The 19,090-nt window shown below is 39.2% G+C and overlaps 1 protein-coding gene across 2 annotated transcripts; it reads right to left on the reverse strand.

Annotated features, from left to right (window-relative positions):
* Nucleotides 1-1,007: 1,007 nt before the first annotated feature.
* Nucleotides 1,008-16,293, reverse strand: rab10 (RAB10, member RAS oncogene family). Of its 2 annotated transcripts, none has more exons than XM_079643248.1 (6): nucleotides 15,569-16,293; nucleotides 10,095-10,155; nucleotides 8,601-8,739; nucleotides 4,487-4,576; nucleotides 3,022-3,129; nucleotides 1,008-2,132 (listed from the first exon to the last, which is right to left on the reverse strand). In XM_079643248.1, exons 1-6 carry the CDS (start codon nucleotides 15,693-15,695, stop codon nucleotides 2,046-2,048), a joined length of 612 nt encoding a protein of 203 aa, XP_079499374.1. In that variant the 5' UTR covers nucleotides 15,696-16,293; the 3' UTR covers nucleotides 1,008-2,045. The 2 variants fall into 2 exon arrangements, with proteins under 2 accessions (XP_079499374.1, XP_079499375.1); XM_079643249.1 differs by having other exon boundaries at nucleotides 3,028-3,129; nucleotides 15,569-16,286.
* Between the last annotated feature and the right edge of the window lie 2,797 nt (nucleotides 16,294-19,090).

Here is a 19,090-nt window from a genome sequence, read left to right on the forward strand (position 1 = left end):
AATCATTAGGTCACATCACAAGGAATCAATTGAACAAATTAAAGATATTGCGGCCTCACCCGGTTGCATAGTTCTGAATAAAAAAAAAAATATATTACCTTATGAAAGTGAAGGTGGACAAAAATCCAATATAAATGTGTCCTTGTCTAGTGTAGCAACATATCCAATCTGTTTGACTAAAAGTGCCATCAGAGCCAGAAAACGTTAATATAAATGTTGCATTCAAGGGACCTCCATGGGACCTTATTACGGAAAAAAGTATGTATTGAGCTCAATGGAGAGAGAAAGATTATCTTTCGATCCCGTTAGAATTGTGCCATAAATTACACATGTTTGCCAATTTAAAGGATAATTTTGCAATTCAACATTTTTTTTAAATGTGTCGTAAAACTGTTTTTGTGTGAAACCGCTCCATGAACTACATCTCCCGTCTCGCACCACACACCAAGACGGCCGTCACGTTGGCACATTTCACTTCTTTCTTTCAGAATGAGGCGAAAAGTATTAAAAGAGGTGAAAATCACTACAAGTCTGGGCGTGTTGAGAGCTGTACATACACACAAGGGGAGTTAGTCGGTTCCTTAGAGCCAGCATGAGGGACTGGATTCTGGGATTTGTAGTCTTTCTAGTTGAGTATTTTTCATAGTCTTATATTTCAACAGTTTTACGACAATCTGTGACTTTTTTGACATGGAAATTATTTAAGATTGACAAACATGTGTAATTCGTGGCACAATTCAAAGGAGATCGAAATAATCTTTCTCTCCCCATTGACTTCAATGGGGAGACTATGTCTACAAGTCTACTATGGCTCATATTTTCGAAATACTGTACCATTACTTTTTCATGAAATTCAATTAAATTGAGAATGATGCAATAAGTCCCTCAAATTAAATATCATAATTCAAAGTTTCCCTGAGTGTTAAGCCCTCAAACGGACAGTATTTTAAATAATAATTAGACATGAAAGGACACATGAAAGAGCACATCATTGAGGACAAAACAAGTTAACTTAAACAAGCTTATTTTTAATGGATCTGCAAAACTGTTTGAATTTCCAAAGAGAACTTGTGTACCTCCCGCCCACAGTTACCCAGTGGCAAACGTTACACAACGTTACAGAAACGCTTCCAACCCAAAGAAATCTGCATGCAGCAAACAAAATAAAAATAAATCAAACCCAAATAGGAAAAAAAAATAAAAGTAAAATAAATCATACAGATAAAAATAAAAACATCAATAACAGGACATACTGTATAATGCCGTTCTCTTGGCCGGAGGAGAAATTCAAACGTTCCCGCTTCAGTTGCGGCGTCCTCTGACAGAGCCGACAGATTATTAAACTGTAATTTCATTGGGTGGATGTGGCCCCGCCCACAACACTAGCCCCGCCCCTGTCTTCCATATAAGGCACAGGACAAAATAAACCCCCACATACAAAAGGAGCTAGCCACGCCTCTGTCACTTGGTAACAAATTGTAAATGATCAAATACGATTAGACAACAGAAAAGTGTACAAAATGTTAATCCTACATTTGTCTTTTTTTAGTTTTTCTTTTATTTAGATTTCCTCTGACCGAAAGTGAGTGACGTGGGTGGGGGGTGAGGGTGGGGTTAAGGGTGGGGGTGTCCAACCAGGTGAGCTCAGGCAAAGGAAATATTAAAAATATGAGCTTATCTTTTCACACATTATTTCTTTATCTTTTTTTTTTCTTTCTTTTTTTAACAACTTTTAAAACAAATGACATTAAACGTGACTGGATTTCTCTTTTTATCAGAAATAAAAATGATCATCAGATGGAGAGTGGAAGAATATGGTGTAGGGGGGGGGAGGAGGGGGGGGATTAGAGAGTGAAGTGTTTTATTGTTTTATTCTGATAAAGAGACAGACAGTGTCAGTGTGCAAGAAAAACTCATGAGACAGGTTAGAGAGCGAAAGAGTTAGAGTTAGCAGTTAGAGAGAGAGAGAGAAACTGAATATGTGTGTGTGTCTGTCTGTGTGTGTGCGTTAGTGTGTGTGTGTGAGAGTGAAACCGAGGACTTGTTCAACTGCAGCACTTGCTCTTCCAGCCTGTGACTCCACCTCCGCTGCTGATGTCCACGTTTTCACTGTTGGGCTCTTTTACAGGCGTCTGTCGGACAAAACACACACATAAAAGAAGATATGAGTAATTATAACGATGGTGCAGCTTTTTAAGAGCTCTTTCAAGGTACCTCAACTAATAATTTCAAGACTCTAAAAGTCTTTATCATCACGTTAAAATGTCATAAAATCGTCAACGAGGGAATTTGAGTTTTATTCCTTTATACCCAGAGAAACCATGTAGATTGTCTTTTTGTTTATTTCATCACCTGTTCCTATTAATGTTGATCTTTGAATCATGATTATTATAAATATGTTCATTATCACAGTAAGGGATCGACTTATTATCTAGCTTAAAATGACAAATGAACACAAGTAATAAAAACACTGACTTTCCATCGACTTACTTTAACTTTTATAACGTGGGCTAAGTGGGAGATTCGCCTTTTTTTTTTAATGATAATTGACATCTTAAGTTTTAGACCAACTGTCAACACATTAGTTACACTTAAAAGTAGAAACACAGTTCATAATAATAATAATAAATTTGATTTATATAGCACACTTTAAACAAACGTCATCTCAAAGTGCAGTTAGCATCTGACTGGCGCTAAATTAGCTTTTCCTAGAAGAGCAAAGCTATTAAATTGCTTCTTGGAGAGTATTGTGAATACTAATAATACAGATTGATACATTTAGATTTTATAAATACAGATAAACACATTGATTGTTCCCCCTTATTCAATCTATAAAATACAATAAATACATTAGTTATTTTAGAGTTGTATATTTGCACTATACGTTTTCACTGTACCTACTTTGCATTGCTACACAGTCATTTTACTCAGAGATAAACAAAGTGTGATCTTATTTGAAGTTATAAAGGTATCCCAGGAAATACTATTGGGCCACAAAAAAAATCATTATCGATCACATACACTCACCTTTCTGAGGATGTCTTCTGCTAACGTGAGGAAAGCCTTCTCGATGCTGACGTTGGCCTTAGCACTCGTCTCAAAAAACCTAATGCCATGCTCCCTTGCAATCTGAGGAGAACAAACAGCCAGTTAGAACGACAAGTGTGGTTTAAGTTTAATAAAGTTCAGTCCAAAAATAAAGTGTGCAGAACAGAGATCAGGTATCACTGCTGTGACCGACACACAGTCAGGTGGGTGTGTGTGTGGGTAAGCACATCTGATGTTGCTAAATCTGCAGACCGACTAGTCACTGCTAGTTCGTTTTGACACACACACACACACACACACACACACACACACACACACACACACACACACACACACACACACACACACACACACACACACACACACACACACACACACACTAAGAGGAACAAAGAAAATACATTTTCCAATGAGGGGGGGGGGGGGGGAGGTGTTGTGTGCTTGACCACAGAAATAAAAAAGGATTTAGGCTCAAGTGTTAACACTTTGCAAGAAGACAAGGAAGTCATCACTGCAATCTTTGAGAATCTGAATCCTGGTGATTAACCTGGATATGTAGATGGGTGCCATTTTGTGTGCAATGTGTTAAATGTTTAGGAAAACTCACGTAATGCAGGATTCCTATAGCATGTTTTTTTTTTAAACTTTTCCCCGCACCTTACAGTGGTGTTAAATGACACTTATTTACAGTACATACACAGATGTAATGGTGGTTTAACAAATGACAGACGGATGACAAAGCTACATTATTCTACAGCGAGGTGAAGAATTTAAAGAAAACAACCACGTTCGGTTTCACCTGTGAAATTAGATTTAATCCTGAATGCTCCAGCCATTATCCTGTGTCAAAGTACAGTATGTGTTTCAAGCAGCTAAACTAACCATCCTATCACTAGTGTTATTGTCTGTGTGTTTTGGGTAAATTAATCTATGATGAAAACGCTTGTAGGCGCCGACAAATCACCGCCTGGTCTGTATGAAAATATATACATTTGTTTATTACATGATGGATCATAAAAGTGATATGTGTTTTTGACAAGAAGCCCATTCAACACGTTTTCTAATACATACAATGTCTGCATACAGATTGAATGTCTATGCCTATAGCTGGACATAAACCATCCCATGTATTTATGATATACTAAACAGCTCTGTCTGCAACAATATTTCCTCTGTCATCTTTTACACCACCTTTAAATCAATTCTATATCCTCCAAAACAATGCAGTACTTTGTTTTGAGCCCTGCAGAGAATATATGAGGATTCATGGGGCAATTTGACTACAAGTCTTGAACATAATAGATGTGATTAACTGCAGGGGAGTAAATCAACTTGTTCAGGTCCATGAACTGGATAGCAGTAAAAGAAGATCAGCCAATCAGAAGGCAGGACAGTGATGATGAAGTAACAGCTGCTGCAGTGGACTGCACCATCTCACCTGCTCCCCCTTGGCTTTTGGTACGACCCTCTTGTCCTCCATGTCACACTTGTTGCCTAGCAGCATCCTCTCAACGTCCTCATTTGCATGCTGAAAAAGATAAAAGAGGAAAGAGTAGATTATTAGATTAATGTTTCATATCAGCGTCATATGTTTTTGTATTCGGGGTTGTGGGTAACGGTATTTCGATCTCTCTGTCTGTACACAAACTGAAAGATTGACATCAAAGTTGTCTTTGAATACATGTAGCTTCATCTCTGATTACAGCGACAGATAAGAGATGCTCAGTTTACTTTTGTGAATGTCAGTCGAGCGGCATCAAATCCTCACGTTTAAAAAAAAAGTGGATTTTTATCCGACTGTTGATCGATAAACTACCAGAGCAAAATCACTCATTGGTTGAAGCGGTCACAAATGTTTGTAAACTTGCTCCAGAAATCTTTGTTTTGAGGGCAATGACAATATAAGGTTGTAAACTACTGATCAAGATTGTACTTTTATTACTCTACGAGTAGCTTTTCTGGTAGTAGTAGTAGTAGTAGTAGTAGTAGTAGTAGTAGTAGTAGTAGTAGTAGTAGTAGTAGTAGTAGTAGTAGGGTATATTTATCTATTTATTGATTTGTGTCTTGTCTTTTTGTATGTGATATGGACCTTGAGTCTGAAATAAAGATTGAATATATGTGCAGGAATCCTGAAGTCAAATGTAATACATTTTAAGACCTCATGGCCACTTTGAGTTTTAACCGGTTACCTTGGCGACACACTTTACCTCACATTGACTATATACAGTATTGATTGTCCTTCCTCCTTATCTTCCAACCATTTAGACGCAGACTTGCATTTCCCCATAACGATGTTGTTTAACAACCGGCGTAAACGGGCCTTCACGCTATCAAGCAGTGAGCGTGCGATGTCCTGTTCAGGTGACGTCAAATCCAACGGGATGCCATAAATAAACTACACAGAATCACACTACAAATGCCGTTTGATATTTTTTCAATACTTTTTAAGACCCCGCGGACACCCTGCTTGTCCTTACAGCTCTCTAACAGTGAGAAACATTACAATGAAGGGTTCAGACGTCTCACACCTTCATACTGGTCAGGTGTCGTAGTTGTATGTGTTTGAGCAGGCAGGAATAATAAAGATAGATAATGAGTTGGAACTGTTGCAGTAATAGTGGTATGCGTTTGCTTTGGCAAGGATCCCTTAAGATTAGTCATGCAATAGCATTTTAATATCACTGCTGAGATAAGGAGGAGTAAGATATCAGAATAGCAAACAATGAAAGGTGCAAGGCAAAAGGAAAACAAAGAGAAGGGAAGTCAAAACTGAGGATTTTACTTTAGTCTGCGATCCCTATTAGATTAACTTAGCAGCTCTTAAAGTGAGAGTGTAGCTACTTAAACACCTACACTTTACAAACAGGGTAAAGCTTTATATTATGCGTTTTAAATGTTACGGTTTTTAACGAAATGGCATGTGTTTGGGAAATACTGAGCACACGCTAGGGGGTGCAACAACTAATCGACTGAAATCGATGACCAAATTAGTTGCCAACAAAATCAGTCGTCGATTCGTTGGTGACGTCATCACGTTATCGGTACAGGAGACATTTAAAACATTATGTCATATGTATTATTGCTACATAAACATTATATCGCCAACTCAGTTTCTAATATGCAATAAGACTACAAAATGCGTCTATGATTATTTTTTGTATTTTCGATCTTTCCAATCCAGACGAGAGATCTCTCTCCCCCGTCTGTGTGCGAGGGGGCGGGGCAGTTTACACACACACTCTGCTACATGCAGCAACACACACACACGGAGGAGATGGCGGAGAGAACGCGCTCCACGGTGTGGTTAAACTTTACCCGTCTCGATGTGGACAATGCTCGTTACCTAAAGTGCAATAAGAGTTTAGTATCTAAGGGCGGTAACACGAGCAATTTGTCTAAACCTTTAGCAAAAGTGCTCCACATCCAGATGGAGGAATGTCTTTCTAGTAGCTCTGTAGCCCGTCCACGAGTAACGTTTCCACGGCAGGTGTTACGTGTGCTAGCAGCAACCAGTGTTTCCGCCAGACCAGGGCTGAGAGGGCGTCCACCCCGAGAGCAGGGGGGGGGGGGGGGGGGGGGGGTTTTGAATTTTGACTTGAGCCATCCTTTATAGATACTGTCTTTTTAAGTTAGTGAGCCGGATCATTTGGATCGGCTCTCTTAAAGCGCCGGCTGTATCGGCTCCCAAAACGGCTCTTCATGTTACCACAGTTTACCACGGAGCCTCAGTTTCGCCGCCAAGACGCCCCCCTGGCGGAAATGCTGGCAGCAACACACAGAGTTCACTCAATGATACAAACATGGGTTAATGATTAGAGGTAACTGAGTTATTTATTTTGTTAAAGTTTCAGCTATTCTGTGCGTTGTATGGGACACAGGCAATTATCTTGAAACTTAGCTTTCTTTAAATAGACTAATAAATTCCTAATTTTGACAAACATGGTTAACTCCAATTGTCAAAGATACACACTGCGGGATTTGATCACCCCGACAGGGCCCTCCTGGGGGGGGAGTATCTTGTGATAATGGCCGAAACACTCGATGATCCCGAGGTCCACAACTGAGGATGTGTCAAAAAAATGAATCAAGATCTATGAAATAAAAAATAAAAAAATATTTCAAAAGTTATGAAAAATTAAGATTAGGATTAAAATTAAATAAATACATTCCTTAAACGTGGGGCCTGCTGACCGCTGTTCTTTACGCTTGGTCTTAATGGTCACCCGAGTCTACAGGGAAAGCACTTTGGAGTGCATATTCCTGTCTCTCACTTCTTACTTTTCACCTTGTTTCCAACTGTTTCAGGAGAGTGCATTTACGTAGTCACGTTGTGCCTCTTCACTTTTACACTCCAGGGGTCAGAGTTCATATGGTGGGGGAATTCCATTGGCGGTATGCGCCGGCCTGTGCCTTTACCTTGGACTTCTGGTAGAACTGCTCGGGTCTTGATAGATTGAGTGGGGAAGTTCATGAGATCTTTCAAGAATTACATTATTTAATATGATTTGTTAAAACGTTGTTGTTTCGTTTGATGTGAAATATTATTTATTTAATTTAAATAAAAAGCAATGTTAATTTTGTTCATTTACCCTTATTTGTTTTCGAAAGAACCGTTAAGAGTACCGTTAAAGGACCGGATCGATAAGCATTATCGATAAAAGTAGTAGTACAGTAAAAACCTTAACGATCCGAATAATCGATTAATCGTTGATAGATTAATCGATTATCAAATTAGTCGTTTGCTGCAGCCCTAGCACACACCTGGATAAACAACATTAGAAAATACTGCAGCTGTTTTGAGGTTACAAATCAATGTTTTAATACAGTTTGGTTGTGTTCAACTACATGTACAGAAGGGATATGGATGAAAAATCAATGTTACTTTAGGGGGGTGACATGGGGATGAGTAAATGTCACAGAAATTGTCATTTTGTGGGGGAAATGTGTATTTATATATATTAATACAGAAAATTGATGGAGGCAGGAGGGCAGAAAGTATAGCTTATAAGAAATGAAATTGCCCGTAAGTCATCCAATGTCAACGTTTTTGGACAAGAACCACATATATCGTGGCACACTTGAGTTTCAGAACGTATTATATTAAAGTTTCCTATTATCAACTCCAACTTCCTGATTTCTGAACGTATTGAATTACATTTTTATTTATAAATTGTTTAGATCGTGTGACGAGTGTATAGTGACATAATTATCTTTACTGGGCCATCATGCCATCTTTCTCTTTCTGAAATCTAAACAGAACGTTTGTTTTTGTCTGGAGTTGAATTTCTGGTTCCACTGATATTCACATGAGAAACAGTTCTGCTGCTCCCACAGAGCCAGAAGGAAACATGTGTTTCAGCTGAGTTCATTTAGTTACACTCAGCTCACAGTTAGCATGTTGGCGTCATCCCCTCAGAGTTTAAGGCACTTTGTCATTATGCCAAAGATAAAAAACAATAGATGAAGGAGTGGCAACACAAAGCGTCCTGTTAACATCCCTGATAAGCTTTTATGAGCTCAGAGCGCAGAGAGAAAGTGGGTTTTGGTTTTACCTCGTCGATGTTGCGCAGCCATTTGCTGATGTTTTCGAAGCTCTTGGCGTTGGTGATGTCGTAGACCAGCATGATGCCCATGGCTCCTCTGTAGTAGGAGGTGGTGATGGTGTGGAACCGCTCCTGGCCCGCTGTGTCCCTACACACACACACACATTTTATTTATAATTTTGTTCACAGTTTTTCTTGTTTTAATTCCAACCTTTATCCCAAACAACAAACGGTTCTGCGAGTCAGATTTTCACTGAATCGTAGCAGAAAATGGCGATAAAATATCTGCAGATTGACAGAAATGCTGCTCCAAGATGCGGTGATTTCTTACTTTCCATGGATACAAATCATATCATATATCACTAGCAAATGGAAAAGGTTTTGTTAAAGCCAAAAAACACCAGCAACAGTATTTAATAATATGATTTAGTGTAGCCTTCAATGTCTGATCTGATCTTCTCTGAGTTGTGAACATTTGACTATTATTGGTGCCAGTAACATACCATCATAAAGTATCTGTCAAATGAATGATAAATCCATTTGTTAGGTCATTGAAAACAAGTTACAGTATTTAAATCCTTAGCACAATTGTGACTCAGCAGTAAAAGTACATATTGTTAAAGCATTGCCAAGTCGAGTCAATTCCACCGCAGGCTGAGCGTGACCTTCACACACCTGACACACGCCTCAACTTTGACATGTTTCTTTCCATGTGAACCCTGCCAGTATGTAGTCATCGCTGCTGCCACACAGAAATGAGAGAGGAAGCCCAGGAGCAAAGCAAACCATGACGTTGGAAAGAAAAGCTGGCGGTGCGAAAGTTACATTTTATTGAACCGATTTTTGAGCATTACTACGTCTTCTGAGTGTTTAGGCTTTACAGTGAATATTATATCCAGACGTAATGTGCCAAGACAGGAAGAGGGTAAAGTGTCATGTGGACAGAAAGTGAAACACAAAGAGGTTAAAAGGATTGCGTCGATCCAAATGTGATCAAGTTTCAGATCATATTACAATCATGTCCGCTTGTGATTTTCATAAGCCTGTAAACTATTTTACAATCTACATTTGGTAAGAGATATCCCTGTGAAATTGTATTTATGCACAGCTCACAGGGGCTACAGAGACTTTTAGGATCTGAACTACTTAGCGCATTGGAATCATTTAAACATGAAGCTAATATAATATCCAGCTACAGTCAATAAGGCAACAATAAATAATGCAAGATTACTAGAAAATCTAAATAATTGTTAACTGCATTCCTATTTGCATCAAACCTCACTGCAGGTTAAATATTATTCATTTCGTTTAAAGAAAATTAGCTGAAGTGGATTTCAATGATAGCTCCCGATGGACGGATGATCGTTTCCTGTTGGAGCATATTTCTGGGCTTCAGGGAGGTTTGTCAAACAGATGGTTCCCTGTCATGTAACAAGCTCAAAACTAAAGAGGTTGAATTCAAAGATGATTAACAAAGAACCTCAACTTTGTCCAATAACTCACCAGATCTGTAGTTTAATCTTCTTTCCTTGTAGTTCAACAGTTTTGATCTTGAAGTCTATTCCTGTGAACAAAAAAGAAGACAAATCAGCACACATGAATCACAAACATATGAATAAGCACATGTAGCGATAACAATGGGTCGTGTGTGAATAGCAGAAATTAGGGTTTTTAAAAACAGACTTTGGCACCAAACCGATAATCATGAAATCACAGACTGTAGGAGGAGAGGGAAATGGAAAGGGTTTCCATCTGGGGGACAAAAACATTCTCTTCCTCATTCTGCAGCGCCATGCCCACACCTCCAGCCTATATGCAACTGAATGACAATAGTTACACACACTCAAAAACCAGGTTAAATCAGGTTAACACCGAGACAGTGACTATAGGCGCTTTCACACCGGAGTACTTTTCCCTTTTAGTTCCTGGGATTTTGTGTTCACACCAAAAACTTAGTTCATGAGAACTTTTCCCCCCCTTTTTAGTGCCTGTTAGAGAGCAGGTACTTTCCTGGGGAGAAAAAAAGTTCCAATTTCTGATTGGCTGGGCGAATTGCAAACCACGCCCCGTAAAACTCTGAAAAGTTTTGTGAAGCCGCCATTGTATTTGCTGGCATTAGCATTATTAGCATTAGCCCCGCGCACCAACGGAGAGAGACTAACTTATGGCAACACAAAATAAAACATGGGAGCGGTGGAGATGAGGAGGTGTCGGCGTTCTGGCGATTTACTCGGAAGGCATCAGTAGAAGCTGCTGGGAGTCCCAGCAGCTTCGACTGAAGCCAGTCCCCAACTCCGGGGACTTCCGGCCGGGGATTTTGGGCGGCAGTATACGCTGTGAAGTTGTTTGCGGCCTGCCATTAAATCCAAAGAAGAAGAAGAAAAAGTGACGTCAGCGACTTCATTTGGGTAATCTTCCCTCAGATAACTTATTACGGTGTGAACGCGATCTGCTCTTTAGTTCCATGGGGGTACTAAGTGCTGGGAACTAAGTACGGCAAAGTACTTGGTGTGAAAGGGGAAAAATGTGTTTGCATGTAACACAGAAACCGTGTTACTGTAAAAACCTGTACTAAGATTATTTTGGTTAGATTTGCGGTATTTTGTATATTTTAAGTGTTTTAATTTACTTTTAATTTTGGTTGAAGTGTTGCTAGTAAGAGGACAGGGAGCAGTTTTGTCTACGTGTGCATGTTTTTTAATGTGGAAACTCATTTCCCTTTCCATTTGGGCTGGACTATTTATGTTTGATACAAGAATGCTTTGCTGCATTTCCTTTTGGCTGCCATCAAGTCTTTCTTAGCAAACCGGTTCATATTTCAACATACTTGTTATCTATATATTATCTCAAATCTATATTGTTGTAAAGAGCTGCGACATAAAAAAAAAGCAATTCACTTTTTTTTTAGAGAGTAGGTGTGACCTAGCAAATAATAAGTGCTGTGAAGACGTCACTTTGGGCTCAAGACAAATTGTGATGTGCTTGTATGAAAGATTTACGGCTACTCCTCAGATTAATCTGCAGATGTATTCTTTGACAAATCCATTTTTCCCAGAGCCATAAATGATATTTTCAAAATGCTGGTTTTGCATACCAACAGTCCAAAGAAAAGCCTCATTCGAAAAGCTGGTCCCAGTAAAAGCTAGAAAGTAACGTAAGTGGGAAATTATCAAAATACTTAAAAAACGATCATTATTTGTAACCTTAGAAAAGACTCCTAACTTCTAGTTGCAGCTAAAAAGTTAAATTACAAGGTGAAAAAGTAAAGTGCACACAAACTGTTCTCGTGAATTATCGTGATCACAATATTTAGCCAGCTTTAGTTGGATTATAGTCTTTGTCACGATTGTAGAGCTCTAGAGGAAGCTAAATTCAAACCAGTGATTCACGACCGTTTGAACTTTATGGCCAAGAGTTTTCCAGTTAAATGGTGAGCTGTCAGTTCAGCTCTGGTCAGAAATTGTGGTCGGTTAAAAAGTCCCAAGAAACAGCTGTTCTCTAGGTGGAGCAGGTCCATACGATAATGAAGGAAGTGGCTGCCAATGACTGACTCACTAAATAATATGCACTCCCCAGAGAGAGGGAGGAAGGACAGAAGGATATAAACTAAGAGAGACAAAGCGGAGAGAAAAGATTTCTGCAGATAGGACACAACTCACTAGGCTGACATTTATATCTGACCTCTAAAACTCTAACATGAGCAATTCACAAATCATGTAAAAAGGGGTAAGAGGTCTTGACAGATGTTCTACTAAAAGTTCCAAAAAATCAAGCTCAGCAGGGATTGAGGTAATGTTTAGGTCTTCCCATCAAGGATTGAAACGTTTCTTCCTCCCAGTGAGGTGCACTGGCAAGTTGACACGAAAATATGTACATTGTGCAATCCCATGTTCACCCAATCACTGGAAAGACGGGCATTCTTCAACTGAAGCGAATGACAATCCACTTGGACGTCTTAAACGGAGAGTGCATGGTTTATGGCTGGCTCTCTCTTTTTTTAAATCCCGGAGGAACCATTCCTTCCCCAAGTCTGAATTCCACTGCAGCGATCGCCAGTTTCCATGCAAAATTAATCACGTGTTGTGAAAGGAGATTTCAGATCCTCGTGCATATTCGGCACTCTTAATGTGCCTTAATAACCTTAAATAAACAAGGAGGAAGGGCAGCGAGGGATTGGAAATAAGGAGGATGAGTGAGAGGGGTTTTCCAGCGGGGGTATTTTGAGAAGCAGCTGTGCATCTGTGTCTCCAAAGGTATGAGTACTGTGTCAGAAGAAGACCACACTCCTGTTTCACATGATGTCCTGGTTCTGCTGGTTCTCAGCAAAGTTCTGGCTCTGATAACACTTTCCAGTTCGGACACGAAGGGATGCAACAGATTTATGTAGAAGGGCTTTTCAAAGAACGGAAGGGAGGCAGAATCTTTGCAAACTTCGGACTGTACATTTTGTACTTTCTGCAATACAGTGCATTCACTTAAGTCGTTTGGTGCATCTACTGATCATAAAGTAGTGTCTGCCAAAACATTAACATCGTAGCGAACATAATACTGGGGGGAAAGGATGTACCCTCTAAGTATATAGCCGCAGAAGCAGCACACACCAAAGGGCTTGTGTTGACATTTGTCCAAAGCTCGATGAAGTTCATATATGTTGCGGTCACAAGTACAACTTAACACTGATAAGAGCCAGAGTAAATGGTTGACCGATAGAAAATGGGTTAATTACACAATTTTTTAAGCACAGAAGCTACAAATGTTATGAGTATTTGATGCTTTTCTTTGACTTGGTGATAGTCCACAACAGCAATCTGAAGATGTCACCTCAAGGATATAATTAGGAGTATTAGATGATAACAATAAGATGATCAAAGATACTTGGAAGGCATGGTATAATAAAGTACCTCTGAAAATGAGTAATATCACATTATTCTCACTTAGTTAATGTATATTGTTTAAAACCAGTGCTCCCTGACAACCATGATGTGCTGAGAGATTATTATATTTTCCATTTCCTTAACTTCTCATCACGTTGCAGGTTACTTTGTTTTGAATACAAGCTAAGACAGAGGATTCGTGACTGTGGTAGTTATTAAAAAAGGGGACAACTGTCAGCTCACGTCCTGACACCAGGAGAACTATGTTGCTTCGTAATCCCGAATTTCAGTATCGTGCCAGACTTATCTCCTAGGTCTTAATAATAACAACTTGTTAACTTACGTCAAAGTTAAATGCCCTATGTTTACCAGAGTTTTTGGAATAACTCAACAAGAAAGAAAGCCTTTCTATAATAAACACGTACACAAACATTTTAGAAGGGTCAATTATGTTATCCGTCATTTTATTTTAGAGTTTATTCGAATGTTTTGGGTGTGGATAGTTTTTCCTAAACGTAGGTAACAGAAATACTTGCAAACACTTACAGGTATTGATACACTTGAAACCAAACTTGGCAGGGAAGTACTGCTGCAAGGAGCAAAGGTCACTAAAGGTCTTTGACTGCAGAACAACCTGTAAATCTGCATCTGACCATGACACACATTTCTCCCTAAACTGGGTGAACTGGCAGAGATCCAATGGCTTTAACTCAGACTAACGTTTGAGAGAATAATAAAACACAAACACTATATGCTGATGACAAAGCAGCAGCAACAAAACATCAACAAACAGATACATGTGACAGCAAGCTTTGCAACAGAGCGGTTGTTTACTGCTGCACCTTAACAAATCTCATCTGGCCTAGATGTTACTGGGAACACTGTTATTATGCAGTCCTGAAAAGTGGTCAACCCTTCAAGTTAAGAAAAGATGGGCTTGAAATTAAAGCTAGTCCAAAAGATTAAGCATATAAAGCCAGTGCATTGCAAACACATCTTATGTTACATTATTACTCAGCACTGCTCTTAAGCAACAGCAGTAAATGAAACCTTCACTGTGGCCTTGAAGGGATTTGACACAGTTTGACATTTGACTCATGTGAGCGTGATGTCGGAAGCATGCTAAAGTACAGAGAAAGAAAGCTGATGATGCCACCATGGTGAATTGTTTATGGTTCTCTCTGGAGCAGTTCTAGAAAAGTATGTTAGAGGTACTTTAGTATTTTTCAGTACCAGTGTCAGCTTCTTCATACTTATTTTCCACTACACATCAGAGGGGAAATATTAACTTTTCAATTCACTACAATTATTTGACATCTACAGTAAGGCTGGCGATGTGTACAAATAATGTGGGCTTCTTAAAGTATTGCCTACATATTAATAAAACATCTAAAACAGATCCATCTTGAAAAAAAAAAACTAACCTAATTCACTCGTAATGCATTTTTACTTCTACATACCTTTGTATTCAGGGTTCTTACCAGTAACATAGTAAATGTATATTATGAAATTGCTACTTTCATTTTAGTAATTTGTCTCAACAAGTAAAGATCAGTGGTTTTGAGGGAATTTACTTGTGTGTCATATATCATTCTGAACAAAGATCTAAATATTTGTTGACTTTTTTTGGTATGATTCATGACAGGGGGGAAATCAATAGAGTTACGTGTGATTATATTAAGATCTAAACGTCTGTCAGTAATATTGAGATAGTATTTTTGTGTTTTTGTAACAGTAGTCGGCCCTGCCTGTACCGCTACTCAATGCTAGCCTAGTTAGCTAACTAGCCACTGGGTCAAGTGCCATGACAGCAATTCCTCTGGCACATAAACCGGTTATACTCGGCATTTTTGGCATGCTAAACACACATAACAACCATGTTTTGTTATTAAAGTAGCACAGTTAGCTGGGGGTATAGCTAGGAGCTAATAAAGCGGCACTAGTAGAGGAGAGGCCTGTGTGGAGAGGAGCTAACATGCCGATAGCATAGCTAACCAAATATGTCCAGGAGAAAGTCAGACGAGTCTACCAGCTGTCAGAAGGTGATGGTATGACAATAAAAAGTAAACACCTGTAGCAACACATCATGTAGTATCTTCTTACCTATGGTGGAGATGAAGGTGGTGTTGAAGGCGTCGTCAGAGAAGCGGAACAGAACACAGGTCTTCCCCACGCCCGAGTCCCCGATCAGAAGCAGCTTGAACAGCAAGTCGTAAGTCTTCTTCGCCATTGAAACACAGCTTGTGATTACCCCAGATAAGATACAAAAAAAATATGTATATATTCCCCTAGCACGCTTGTGTGCAGTCTAAAGCCAGCTCCTTAGCCAAACTGTTCTCTTGTTAACAATCTGGGATGTGTTGATTAGCTTGGCAAGCTAGTCGGCTAAATACCACCACCACTAATACCGTGTCCAAGAAGTTATATATATATCCCAAGCCCGACTGTTTTTTCTCCCCCTTTACAGCATGAGAACAGAAACAGAAAAAACAAGGATATCCTTCCGTGTGATTCCTCTTTTCCACTCTTTCTTTTCTCCCACACAGTCGGGACAAAATGGCTGGCTGGCTCCTCTCTCTCTCTCTCTCTCTCTACCCCCGACTCACTCTTTCTTCAAACTAACGGCGAGCTAATTCAAATTCTCGGCACACCCCGTCATTACAGAGCTCTGCCACAACCTCAACCGAGAAGAATTTGAAAAGAAAAATCTCAACGTAAATTCACTGCCTGCTCGGAGTTATTTCGCCCTTTTTTTCTGGAGAGATTACTGCTGAAATATACCATAGACGACCGCCGTCGCCTTCGAATGGGAGCCACCACGGCGACACCCTAGGCCTCCACTAACACGCCTGTCTCCCGCCCCTTCTGTCAAAATCCACGCCTCTGATTGGTCAACTGTACTGTCATTTAAGCAAGCACTCAAATCTGATTGGGTATCCTTGCTAAAATATAGAGGTAAAGGAGCGTGTCTTACACTGACAGAAAGGGCAAATGTTACTGCGTACGTTGCGCGGCCATTCAGGCTCAAAGAGCCCTTTACTTTACTGAATGGAAGGTATATAAGGAGCCAATATGGCAGCCAGTTTCATATGGACCTTTCTTAGCCGGGGTGTGTTTCGGTTTTCTTGATGCGGTGACTATCCCAGCTGTGAGTCAGGCAAAGTGATGTCATATATAAGCACTTGTGTGCTTGTTACGGGCGTTTCCCACATCCTCTGCCCTGTGAACTGTGAGGCAACATGTATCCCCTAAAGTCTCTTTTAATAACTGGAAACACACGGAGAGAGTATCAGCATTTACACCCTTACTTATGTGTGTTCTTTTAATGTGTGTTTGAGTGTGTGTTTCTTTCCTTCTTCCGCCTGTCAGAGTAGTTTGACTCCCAGACACTCCCAAGGAATGTTGAGTATGCCCTGAGTTCTATTGCCGAGTACAGACTTGCCACAAAGTGAGAAAGTAGGGCAAAGAAAGATGTAAAGAAAACAGACACATAAAAACATATAAAGTAAGGGTAAAGGGAGGATGTTAAAGAGAGAAAGTCCTAAAGAAGTATGGTTTATTTTAATGGAAGAATCCCCATTGCAGTGCCCTTAAGCACAGCTAATCTTCCTGTAGTCCAACATGTATTGCTGTTATTATTATCATGTAGACTTTAATGTTCCCACATGCTACCCTAGCATTTTCTAAAGTAAACACATTTATGTAAATGCATTCAAATTAAACCCAGATTTACCACCTGCAATATTAAAGTGATGAGCACATTATTGCATCAATTATCATAATACATCATGTATAACTGACCATTGTGGAAATTGACTACTTTATGTTTATTATGGTGCTATAATACTATTGCACTTTTACTTAACTCACAGTTGTAATGCATGCCTTTTACCAGTATTTTCTGTGAGATTGCTACTTTTCTCAAGTAAAAAAAATCTCATTTCAAATTATCCAAGTTTAATGAACTTGTTTAAGAGATATTTCAACCAAAATGGAATTTAACAGCCAAGCCATACCATGAAGAAAAAGAGCAAACAGAACAATCGCTAACCAGCATGCAAAGCCTGAAACAGATGTTACAGAGGTGAAAAGGGTGTGATGCAGCAGTTCTCATTTCTTAGTTTGATCCCTGCTCTGTACCGTAAGCAATCTTTGTTATGCCAATTAATCAAGTCTATACAAATCCTCCTAGGTCAGGACGCATTCCTGTAATTTGCTGCATGGGGCCCCAGGGTTCATCAAAACAGCCAAAAACTAAACTAGCACTCAAAGCACTGCAATGCTGTGATGGTTATGATCTTTTAAAGAGTATGTTTTCATTTGAACCTATTTGACAACTAAACCAGATGATCTTATGGTGTTCTTATGAGTTCATTTAGCGTTTTATCAATGGTGGACTGTTAAATGGTGACAGAAAACAAGAGGGAGCGAGAGAGGGAATAACATCTCAGCAGCAGTTCAGTTTTAGATGTGTGTTGATCTCTTGGCCCAATTCTGCTTTTCTTAATTTAAATCCATTTTCAAATTTTCAAGAGCTAAAACAAGTTAGTTTTAGTTTCAAGAAAAATGTCAGACAAAATTCGCAGTTATTCCTTTGTTTCACTTCTGCTTTTTTTGTCTCTGTTTTGGTGGTTACATCTTTTGTTTTAATTTCTTTTGGTCTGGCTTTTATTATGAAGGCTGTGCAGACAGGGTTGTATATATATTTTGTTCCCCATGTGGGGATTGATTGTGATCGTGTTGGCTTCCCCTTTCTGGTCAGTGAAGCCAACACAATCATAAAACAATCATATTATTAAAGAGGAAATATTATATGAAAATGTTGGTAGGTTTGAAAGGGAATCCTCCAGAAAACCCCCACAGTGTTTCCTCCCACACTGATCTCCTGATCAGTTTCCGACCACATGCAGTCCACAATTATGTCGCCAGGTGGTGCTGCTTTGTCATGGTAAAATGGTTAAAAAGTCTATTTTTTACATTTAGCCACCATGTCCTCAATCTGTGTCGCTTTGGGAGCCCAGTTGCATAAGAACTGGTGTGTGAGAGCTTCAAAATCTGAGTAATGACCAAAGGGGGCCAGAGATAGGTCAAATCCACCCAAATGACCCCAGAAGTGTTGTTTTTTTTGCTAAATCTCTCTAAAAAGCTCAAATGTCACTTGTTTTGCATTAATCTTGATACAGGGTACTTATTATATGTTATAGTTTGGAGTCCTAACGCTTTTAGTCTACTATCCCATCATTCAAGGGTGGTTTTCACTATAAGTAATGTTGTCTTTTTGGACGGACACAATAATTTATATTTTTTTACTATGTTCAATCTGAATTGACTTTAAAATAAAAAAAGATCTATATTGATTCTGACTCTTCTAAATCCAACTCACAGGTTGATCATTGCTTTGAGAAAAAAAGATTATTAATTTATCCCTTTTAGAAGTGAAGTTATGGTCATTTGTTCTGGGAATGTAATAGTTGAGCCTGAGACTTGGAAAACAGGCTCGGGGCTTAACAGGTTAAGTGTAACTTGGAGGTTGACTTCAAAATGTTCCTGTGAAGTTAAGTTTACACATTACTAAATGTGTTACGATTCCAGGAAATTAATATTTGAAGAGTTAATGCTGGATTT

The sequence above is a fragment of the Notothenia rossii genome (genome assembly GCF_949606895.1).
Source record: "Notothenia rossii genome assembly, chromosome: 8".
Classification (NCBI taxonomy): Eukaryota; Metazoa; Chordata; class Actinopteri; order Perciformes; family Nototheniidae; genus Notothenia; species Notothenia rossii.